Source organism: Diadema antillarum, unplaced genomic scaffold (assembly GCF_040938485.1).
Source record: "Diadema antillarum isolate AM-2024a unplaced genomic scaffold, OU_Dant_1.0 seq00000835_RagTag, whole genome shotgun sequence".
Lineage (NCBI taxonomy): Eukaryota > Metazoa > Echinodermata > Echinoidea > Diadematoida > Diadematidae > Diadema > Diadema antillarum.
The window spans coordinates 1,215,594-1,227,609 of record NW_027271711.1 but is presented as its reverse complement, the minus strand read 5'-3'; the positions used below and the strand labels follow the sequence as shown (position 1 = coordinate 1,227,609).

The following is a 12,016-nucleotide window of genomic DNA, read 5'->3' as shown; positions in this document are numbered from 1 at the left end:
AAGGTGGAACATGTATAATACTGTTTGTATGTATAGTAGTCTTTAGTCATACATCATTGAAATATGTTGCAAACTGCATGATGATGTGCCAAATTTTCAGCCTAGATACCTACCTGGCAGATATTCAGACATTTGGGAGTGATTTTTTTTCCCTTCTGTTGTATTCATGCATCTAATAGTTCCCCCAAAATGAAAACTTTTGTCTAGCAGATAGAGTTCCTAGTATCACCATGTATTACTGAGTGAAATACAGGATTTTCTGCATCATTCAGGTACAACTTAATTTGGTACTCTGCTTAATTGATGTACAGACTGAACAAACAGTTCTGATGTGTGTTATTATTTACCAGATAATCGGGTAGACATTTTGGATAAACCGGTGGAAATGCTCTCTGGATAAACCTCGTCTTTTCTCATGGATTGCCGCACAAAGTCTGAAATTAGGGCAAATATTTTGAATTCTGAAGAAACTGAGGTGCTGAGAGACAATGCAGCACTTTCATTGATGTTTTTAAAACATAGTAAATGCACAGTGTATGATCGATTCCCCATATTACTACAGGCATAGACACATTTATGCATGCCATGTACAAACTCTTGCACCAGCACCACTGCCCAAACTACATACAGTGACACACTAGTCGCTACACATTGCCAGCTCTCGAGAAAGAATGAAGAATAAGCTACAAAACTGTAATTCCACAGCAACTCTCGTCAGGCAGTTCATGGAAAAATAATATTTCAGGGTTTCTTTGAAGTCTTGTGTGTGACTTCAGACAAGCTGTGGCTGTTATAGTGACATACCTTGCTGTGTATGTGATACAGGTAAGGTGCATACATGTAGTTAATAGTGTTTGGTAGCTGTGACATGAATGAGACATGCTCTCCAGTTAAAGCCTTGGTCACAACTCACCATGCGTGTTTACAGTCCGTAAGTTTTTAACGAAGGCCACGGCCATCAAGTTTATCTGAAAACATGGGGAAGGAGTGGCAAAAGCAGGAAGGGAGTACAGTTGCGCAAGGTGTACATACGTGTCGTCAGCGTTCACGTCGATCTACGTTCAAGTTGTACGTGCTTACAACGTGCTTACAATGTACGATTTCCATGCGACTGCCACGTTGTCATACCGAGGACGTACTTTCACATGATGCTCACGTATGTTGTAAGTGCGTGCAAGTCGGCTGTTCAGAGAACGCGCGTCACCCGTACTGGGGATGAATCCGTAACACGACCGCAGCTCGAACGCAGCGAAAGTTCATCATGCACTAAAAGTGCTATACGTCGTGTCTGCGTGCTCCAAAACCCGTACTGAGGCGGTACTTCCTGCGTACGGATCCCCAAATTTTGCTCATGTTTTTGCAAGTAGACAGCACGCACTTGCAAGTATGGCGAGTTGTGACCTAGGCATAAGCAGATGCACTGCTTAAGCCCCTGTTCCACTATGCTGTCTCGCCACGATTTGACAATTTTCTCAAATCGGGAAGGATCGGGTAAAACATGAGCCGATCTGGACACAGTACGATGTTAGAATGCTCTAAGAATGCTGTATTTACAGCTTACACGTGCTAGCTACGCTCTTACTACGATGATCGGGAATGAGACATTGCAATCTCTGCCACTGCAGTTACGCTTTAGAACGATGTAAGTACACTGTCAGTGCGATGTTGCCGATGTTATCCGATCTATGCACACTGTATTTACGCTCTGAACGTTCTATACGATCTTATCACGCTGTTCCCCCGTCCAGAGAGCTGAAAAGTGCCCGATGTGCCCCGATGTACCCGGATTCGTCTGTTGATCTTCAGTCAGTCAACTTAGCATGCAGAACCAAAGAGATATACTGTGGACCTCAAGTCATGAAATGTTTAAATTTGTGTATTATTTTTCGTAATCTCCGTTGTTCATTAATATGAGATCCCACTCGCACGCATGCGCAGTCAATTCATTCGTAGCGTGTGTTTCTTAGCGGTCAAGTCGCCATTTTGAGCTCTAAATTTCGCCAATTTTCTTTCACTTTGCGATCTGTCGCGTTCAAGTTTTCTGGGTTTCATAGGTTATTTTACCTCCCCGATCGTTTGGTAGTGTTTTTGGAGAGCGATAGAAGCAAATTCGAGTTCTTCCACAAAGCCGAATTTCCCGCAAGAGAAGCTGGTTCGCGATGCGGGTTCAACCAGCATCGCCGTGAGCAGGTCCCTCCCCCGGCAGCGATCCAGGGGGAAAGGGTAAGACGGCAGCGGCGAGCTCGGCTAGCCGTGGTGGAAAAGGCACGGGAAAAGCCAAAGGCAAAGCACCAGCGAAGATCACGTCTCCTCCTCCCGCCATCGCACGGAAGTTCGCCAAGTCGGCTGCTACTTCTGAGGTCTCGGACCTTATGATTAAGAAGCCCTCGATCATGAATGACTCTGAGATTATAGCCAAAGATTCTCGGGCTGTCCAGGACTGCATTCGTGCAGATCCTACTTCAAAGAAGGACAGTCAGGCCTGCATTCATGCAGAGCCTCCACAGACCGCTACCTCGAAGTTGGGACCAAGCACTAGTGCTGGTGGCTCAAATTTTGAACATCGTCTGAATAAACTGGAAGAGATGCTGGGAAAATTGGTGGATCATTTGCCACTTTCTCATCCACAGACTCATAGTAGTCATGACGTGAGAAGTCTCGGAGATGAGGATGATAATCTCCTTTTATCTGACTATGAGTATGACTGCGATCAAGATGATGGGCCTTTTGGCTGTAAACTTACACCAGCGTCTGACTCACAGGCTTCTGATTTCAGTGCTGAAACAAACACTGAAGATAGTAATGCTATTCCTGCCTCTGGCAAGAATGAATCTATCCCAGCTATCGCCGCTAAATTCGCAGTGCCTCTCAGCGTGGGGGAACCCTTAGATGAGGAAATTGCTGGGTCGGTATCCTACCTTGTCAGCCACTCTCTTGAACAGGCTGCCGAAGAGGAGACTGGTAAGAAGTACACTAGCCCAGAAAACTGTCCACTACTTGACATGCCCAAAGTCAACTTGACGATTTGGGAGAATCTAAACCCTACTACCCGGGCTAGGGACCTGAAGCTCCAGCGTATTCAGAGCGCTCTTGTGAAAGGCATCACCGCTTTTGAGCAGACCCTTTCTGTTTCATAGCTGTCAGAAAAACAGCAGGACGCTCTCGGACTCCTGTGTAGCTCTAATTTCGAGCTGAATGCCTTGAGGAAAGACCTCGTAAAACCTGGCTTGAATGCAAAATTTGCTCACTTGTGCAAGCCTCAGAACCCTGTGACCAAACAGCTGTTTGGGGACGACTTAGGAAAGAAAGTTAAAGACATCCAGGAAGAACAAAGAGCAGCAGCCGGCGTTGTGAAAGGCTCAAAACCCTTCTCAACAGGTAACTCCCGTCAGCATCCATATTCGCAGTCACAGTCTCACTATCACCCTTACCGCTGACAGACGGAAGCTAATTACCGTAGAATGCGATCAGCGGGGTGGACCACGCCATCCGTACAGGCTGGGTCGGTACAGCGGCCTTTTTTAGGCCAGCGTTCTTGGAAGCCACATACTGCCACCCCGATGACCAGACCCAACAAGGGCAGCGGCCGACAGAGCCCTCAATACCGGGGGTTTGCGGGGGCCCGCAAGTAACTGAGCATGTTAAACCAACAGTCTCCTCATCCTCTGTAGAGGTGAGTACATGCCCTCTTCCTTACTCTTGCTTGTTTGATGGTGGGGTGGACGACTGAAAAAATTCTATGACAAATGGAGAAGCCTGACTTCAGATCCATACATTTTGAATGCTGTTGTCAAAGGATACAACTCAAATTTGATCCTAATGAATTCCCTACTGTAAGAGGGAAAGAGTTGTATAATTTATCTCGCAGTTCAGAGCTTAACAGTCAGAGGAAGAGATTTCTCACCTCTTAGCTAAAAAATGTCATTGAACTTTGCGAACATGAGAATGGAGAATTCATCTCCAATATATTCATGAGACCCAAAAAGAATGGTTCCTTATGAGTTATCCTTGATCTTCTGATCTTAATACAGGCATCCTTTATCAGCATTTCAAAATGGACAACATACATACAGCCTTGTCACTCCTCAGCCCAAATTGCTACATCGCATCTATTGATTTACAAGATGCATACTATTCAGTTCCTGTCCATCCATCATCGAGAAAGTACTTGCGTTTCTATTGGCAAAGTAAAACTGTACCAATACAAGGCCCTACCTAATGGTCTCAGCTCGGCTCCCAGGACTGTTTACGAAAATGCTGAAGCCAGTGTTTGCCCAGCTTAGGACAGAAGGGCATGTAGTTATGGGTTATCTTGATGACACTTTGATAATTGGGAGATTTAAGGATGCTACCCAAAGGGATGTTTCAGCTACCACTAAGCTTCTAACAGAGCTGGGGGTTCTTAATTCATCCTGAGAAGTCAGTACTTAGCCCCAGGCCAAGACCTACAGTTCCTTGGGTTTCATTTGAATACTAGGTCAATGCACATTACTTTGCCAAGGGAAAAACAAGATGGCATTTATGAGGGTTTGCACCTCCCTCTTATCCCATGCCACCCCATCCATTCGAAAGGTTGCTAGGGTCAAAGGCGAAAATAGTTGCCATGTTCCCTGCAGTACAGTATGGCCCATTGCATTACAGATATCTAGAAAGAAGGTACAGGCCCTTAAGGCAGCTCGTGGTCATTTGATAGGCCCATGACTCTTTTCATGGAGGCACGACATGAATTGATATGGTGGAAAGAACATATTCATGAGTCATTTAATCATGTCGTCAGACAAAAGGTCGATTTGGAGCTACTTACAGATGCCAGTGCAGAGGGGTGGGGTGCTACAGACTTAACCTCTCACACAGGTGGCAGGTGGACCACAGAGGAAGTACATTCAGCTCAAACATTGGGCATTAATTACCTAGAAACACTGGCAGCTGGACTGGCTCTGAAATCCTTCTGTGCAGTATAAGAGAAATGTACATGTCCTATTGAGGATTGATAACACTATGGCTGTTGCCTACCTTAATAACATGGGAGGGCTGAATCAGAAACCTGCAATCAGTAGTGTTAGACATCTGGCATTGGTATATAGAACGCAGTATATGGTTGTCAGCAGCTCACTTACCTGGGTGCCAGAACGAGGCAGACTTCATGTCTAGACACTTTAATGACAGAACAGAGTGGATGCTAGATAAGAATAGCTTTGAGAAGATAGTGGCAAAGTATGGTACACCAGTAATTGATTTGTTTGCATCCAGACTAAATGCTCAGTTACCTAGGTACATTTCATGGTTGCCAGATCCCAATGCAGAGTCAGTTGATGCTTTCACACTAGACTGGGAAAATTTGCACTCTTTTATGCTTCCCTCCTTTCTGTTTGGTAGCAAAATGGCCTACAGAAAATACAAGAAGACAATACACATGGCCTGCTTGTGGTACCAAATTGTCCTACACAGGCCTGGTTTCCCTCTCTTGACAAGTATGATGAGTGAAGAACCTTTGATCTTGAAAAGAAGCAAATCCTTGCTGACACAACCAGTATCTAAGGCTACTCACCCACTCTGCACTAAACTCGATCTTCTTTGTTGCAGGATTGGCGTTCACAGTTCGAGATGAAGGGACTACAGGACAGGACTGTGGACGTGTTGTGTGCATCTTGGAGACTGTCTACATGCACACAATATGGAACCTGCATTAGGAAATGGCAAGAGTATTGCAGACAGGAAACTTTGAACAGTCATTGCTCTGCTGCAGAAAGTGTTATAGAATTTTTGAGTTATCTGTTTCATGTACATAAGTTGAGTTACAGTGCTATTAACTGTGCCAGAAGTGCTTTGGCCTCAGTGGTGCTGTCGGAGAACAGCAAACTGTACAATTAGTACACATCCTTTGGTGACAAGATTCATGAAAGGTGTATTTCATTTACGAACTCCGCTGCTACGGTACAAACCATATCTGGGACGTTAAAATCGTGTTAGATCATCTCCGCAAAATGTCACCAGCCAGTAAGCTATCTTTGTGTGAACTTACTCATAAGCTGTGTATGTTGCTCGCACTCAACTTCGGCATAAAGGGCACAGACTTTGTTCTACATTCATATAGCGTAGAGATTCATGTCAGTGACTTGGTAAAACAGAACAAGACCTCCGACAGAGTAGGGAGTTGGACTACAATTGAAGAGTATCCTTCAGAGAAAAGACTCTGTGTGGTACGCTACCTGAAGAAGTACATTGAGCGTACAAAAGTGCTGAGGGATACAGAAAGGCACCTGTTCATATGTTATAGGAAACCTCACAAACGAGCTAGTAAGCAAACCATCTCCAGGTGGATAAAGGAGACAATGAGTGCGGCGGGTATCGACACTAGAATTTTCAAGCCGCATTCTACAAGGGCTGCAGCAGTCTCTACTGCAAAGACAGCAGATGTGCCCATAGCGGACATTCTGAAACAGGCCGGATGGTCTAACAAGGAAACCTTCAAACAGGTTCTATGATAAGCCGTCGATCAGGGCAGGACCTACATGTAGGTTCTTCATGGCATACCTTAGGATAATCATTGAAGAGATTTCTGGGTATTATTGGTGAGCTATGTCATTCTTATCACCATTACATTGCTTGGTTTTACAGAAATGTGACCACTTGCTTCAAAATCTCATATTAATGAACAACGGAGATTACGAAAAATAATAAATAAATTAAACGAGAACTTACCTGTTTGAAGTTTGATTTTTATTATTTGAGTAATAGGAGTGTGAGTTAATATAGCCCTCCACTACCCACCTCAATTCAAACTTCAAGGTAATGTTCTTACTCTCCGTCAATTTATTTCCAGATTGTGGGATTGTGACATGTGGTCGCATTTCCTCTTGGAACAGGCAAAATCTCACTTCACCCAGTTGGGTCTTCGGATCAGTTCTCTCACCTAAAATTGACATTATGTAAGGCGAGACGTCGGAAGACAGTCCGATTTTGTTACGTGGAGATTTGCTCTGGGGCGACGAATATTGACTGCGCATAGCGTGCGAGTGGGATCTCATATTAACTCACACTCCTATTACTCAAATAATAAAAATCAAACTTCAAACAGGGTAAGTTCTCGTTGAATTTATTTATTATTCTTCAGTAGCTGTGCCCTCTATCTCAGCAATTCCACCTGTTTCATGTACCATTCTGACTCACATGTTATCTTTCTCCCAGAGTCTTATGCTTTGGTAATTACCTTGACTTCTCTCTCCCCCCCCCCCCCCCCCTCTCTCTCTCCCTCTCTCTCTCTCTTGTGCCTATTTATTTTAACTCTTCTCCCTAATTACATGGTAGGGTTCTCTGTTCCAGTGTGGTCTCAAAGTATTTTTACCTCTCTTTTCCCCTCTCTCTTTGGCTTTTTATTATATGAAGTCATTTGGCCATTACACCAAATGAGTTTACACCACAGTGATCAATAAAGCAGTGAAATGGTTAGAGCAAACATAGCCCAATGAGGTATTCTCCATTAGCAGGCACCTCCCTTGGTTGCAGTGGTATCCGATTATGTCACATTTTCAAGTAATTTTGCGACAGTGACCAAAGATTGGAATTAAGGTTGGGAGGTGCAGCAGTGTGAGAAAGAATGAAAGGCAGTTGAATTCTAAGCATTTGCTTCCTCTGCACTGCCCTGTTGTGTCTGTATTTCCCACACTCTGTTTTTGTCTATCCATCAGTCTAACTCTCTCACTCATGTCTCTCTCTCTCTCTCTCTCTCTCTCTCTCTCTCTCTCTCTCTCTATCTTTATAACTCTTTGCATGAGGCTGTGTCTGCGGGATTACAATATCCATTGTTATCGGTAGGTGAACCTGTAATTCACAGTCCCAGGGGATCAGTCTGCTGGTTCTTACTTGTCTCCACTTGGCATAAGATGCTTCTCTTTGTGTAAATTCCCCCTCCCCTAGCACACTGTTACGCACATACCCACTTATAATACACATACACTCACTCAAACGCACTCACAATAGCACACACAGTCAAATCACATGTGCTTACTAATGCTCACTGACAGACACATATTAACACAATCCTGCATAAAGCCAAGCCCTTGGGTTTGTTGATGAAGTAACCACATTATACATGGTTTACATTAAAATATTTAACAACTATCAATAATCTTGTAGAAATTATAGGAGGAAATGTGAACTCTATACTAAGCCATTGAACTTTGGCAACTTTACACATCCAGTAGATGTGTTTACTTGAATGATTTGCCCTGAAGTTAACATCAAAATCTGTGTGAGCCTGTAAAGAATTTCAAGTAAACAAGGTATTTTTCTTTTGAGAGAGAAGAGCTTTCTGGTAATGCACACAGTATTTTATCATGGCATTGAATTTCACAATATGATGTCTAGGTTATCAAATTCAGGTGAACTTGCATTTGCATTTATCTTAATGAAAGGAATTATGTGCATTGATAGGAATTATCTGTATACCATGCACCTGTATAGTAGTCATGCTTGGGGTCTTGAGAGTGAGTATGCGAATCTGAATGTGCATTGATAGTCAAGTATGTGTGTGTATATGCATCTGTGATTTCATGTGTATTTGCAGGTAGATATATTGGAATAGAGATATGTTCTTAATTGATGCATACAGGAAATGGATGTATACAGGTAGGCATGTATGTCATCAGTAAGTTGGAGGATGCAACTTGGTTGGCTTATCTACCTAAGATATTAAGGTACTGGCAATGGAGAAAAGCAAAATTGCCATTTTTCCTCATGGTGATACTTAAAGGACCATGCATGTCTTAATCTTTATTCCTATTGTACCTTGAAGATGAATTCTGGACCAGATAAATGTTAGTCTGAAAAGAAAGAAAAAAGTTTGCAAGCACTTGAGTGAAAATTTGAAAAAAGATGATTAAAAGTGCCCAGTGTATGTTTTAAAAGATGCACTAATTTTTGCAAACACAGTTCTCAAACAGTTGATATGAGCATGTAAAGGAGTGAGCTGAGTCATCCCACAATTTCCCATCGATAGTGTAGACAAAAGACAAAATTTCAATTCGTCTGCTTTGAAAGTATGAAACATAATGTTATTCCTGGCTGAATATCTTCAAAATAACATTCAGTCAGATATATGTGACCATGCATCACAAAACAAAACAAAAAAAAGTCGCCAGATATGGATTTTTAGTTTGGGGCAGATTCTGAAAGAGCAGAATTTAAGCTTTAAAATGATGTATAACTCAATTGAAATGGACTCTTCTAACCTATCTAAATATTGGAAAGAAAGCACACACTCTGGAAAAGTGTGAACTGACAAAAAAGGCTCCAAAGTGGAGGGTCTATTCAAACGCTTAATCTTTACCAAGCCATGCTAGCCGTGCAAGGAATGGGACCCCCTCCCCCCCCCCCAAAAAAAAACACAAAAAAACAAACAAACAAACAAAACAAAACAGGATGTAAACTACCTTGGCAACGACAATGACGGGATTATCAGATTAAGATGAAATTGAGCAGATTTTCTTAGCAGATTCTGTCCATGATTAATACCAACTTTCAAAGCAGCATCATCCTTTCAAAAGTTAATAGAGTTGAGAATGAAGAGTGTGTAAAGGATTTTTAAGAAATGAAAAGGGGCCTGTAAGACATACCTACTAGTATTAGTAACCACTTGTACAGTATTCTAGAAAACTGCTAAAAACACACTTTCCCATTTGCTTTATGATCCCAAACTTAAGAATAATGTAGAAGAACAGCTCTTTCAGTATGTATGAAGAACTCAAGCTTGACTAGGTTGACCAGTTTCACCCTTTTTTAGTCCTTATGTAAAATCAAGTGGTGCGACCGTTGGTTTTGTGATGTACAGTCACACATTAGGATTTTAGGTTGGGGCATAATTGCACTTGAACCAAAAAAAAAAAAAAGGAAATTTCAAGATTCTATGTACAAATTATATTGCAAGTTGTGAGGCAATGACATCATAGGCTCACTATTTGCAGGTTTTTATTGACTGTTCAAGAATTGTTTTGTGAAAATTATCAAAACTTCACAATTTTATAACTTCCCTAATTTTTATCCAATTTGATAAAATATTTATTGTTGTGCTAGTAAATTGTTCTTTTTTCTCTTCAGACTAAAATTTTAACTAGTCTGAAATTGCCCTGTAATCCCAAGGCTGTTACAAGACCTATATTTTCAATTTAAATTGACAATATTGTATACCTGTATGTATAGTATGTGTACGTATATAGGCCTATTGTTTGTTGGTTTATTGTCTTATCATTTTCTGTGATACTGTTGTAACGTTACACAATATGTACTCTGTTCTATAGCGCCTTGAGTATCTTTTTAGGTAGAAATGAGCGCTTTATAAGAGTCTCACTATTATCAATGATCTGTGCGGTACAAATATTTCTCATACTGTCCTGTAATGTCAAATATAACAATGCATATATATGTTGATACATTACCCCATCTCACAGTCAAAGCATGACTGTGATTACCATTCTATTTATAATTTCATTAAAGAAAAAGCATGATGTTGCCCCAATCCACAGTCAGGCTGTGTATAAAGGCATGTTCCTGTGGTGTCACAGCCTTGCTGAAAAACAGCTTTTAGCTGATAGCAAGCTTTTTACCGTGGTTAAATAAACTCAACTCAACTCAACCATCAATATGCAGGAGTTAATTAACCATCATTCCTTGTACATAGTTTGGTGTGCAGGGAAGGGAGAATGGAAAATACTTAGTATTGTGCTCAGTAGATTCATGCAATTTTGTCTCTCATGTTTCTTGTTGATCTCTTTATTCATTTGCCATACAAGGAGTGCCTGTGTGAAGGTCCTTACAAGAATGTAATCATATAAACTATCCCAAATAGTTGCGATGGGTTTTGGCAGCCTATAGACAGGAGACATTGTCGTTTTGCCTCTGATGAAGATTCTGCTAAGATCAAAAGCTCATGCCCCTTTTGACTCAAGCAAGATGAAGAAGCAGAAACAGCTGCAGATACCAACCAAGGGTATTGGTAATCAACAGGATTGGCAACTTTGGCCCAAAGATAGTAGTACATCAGGCTATTCCTTTTCATCTTCGTATGTTGCAAGGGAGAAGATGAATTTCCCATTAGTTGTGATTGTGTAACACTGAGTTGAGAAAGAATCTTAATAACCATTTTCCCATATAGTGCCCTCCATTTTCACTACATTGACCAATGGTTTACTGCATTGGTGCAAGACAGGCAAATATATAATGAAAAACATAGTCAGTGTGCATACATTTGTCTAAATGAGCTGAAATATTCTGATATGGATATTTCATTCCTTTTTAACAAAAGTTATATTCTGTTTAGACTAAAACTATCACACATCCCATTGACCACATAGCCAGTTGTATGCAGACAGGTATGGGGAAAACATTGATATACAGTATTTAATCATTATTATTACATGGAATATAACTGCTTGCCATCGTGAGAGCAGAGTCAACTGCTGCATGAGACTTGCCAATTCAAAGCAAAAACAACAGTAAAACTCAGAATGAATTCCTAAAGAACCATGCTGTTGTTTGATTCCTCATCTTGTAATGCTCATCTCCTACCCATATTGGCAATGGTTCAACCCAATGGCCATTCTTCAAGCAAGTCTCAAATGGCATGCGAGCCTTAGACATACACAAACAGGTATCAGACTGGATGTATGTTGTTTATTGTCAAAAGACTGTGAACTTCCATTCAACTCCAAAAATGACAGTGTTGAAAAATTAACAACAAGATATGCTTATTTGTCGCTAGACTTTGCTTTGTTTGTGGATGTCATATTTTATTCAATATTTAAACAATGTTCTCAAATGTATGGGATTTTGTAATTGTTCTTGGTTCTGAATTTCAGATCAAAGTTTTGTTTGTCATTGAATTGTAGTATGGCAGTACGAAGTTCATTGCCTCATAGGCACTTTTTCAGTTAGCTAACTGCAAATGATATACTAAAGGAATAATTTTCAGTAGGGGCAGTATCACAAATTCTTCGCATTGATGTCTAAAGGTACAGTCATT

General features: G+C 41.3%; 1 protein-coding gene across 1 annotated transcript in view; it reads left to right on the top strand.

Annotated features, from left to right (window-relative positions):
• LOC139740101 (CUGBP Elav-like family member 3-A) overlaps window positions 1-12,016 on the top strand; it is a 206,999-nt gene that overhangs the window by 155,512 nt on the left and 39,471 nt on the right. The window contains 1 exon segment of the mRNA XM_071650687.1: window positions 11,603-11,644. Coding sequence (XP_071506788.1) covers window positions 11,603-11,644 — 42 coding nt within the window.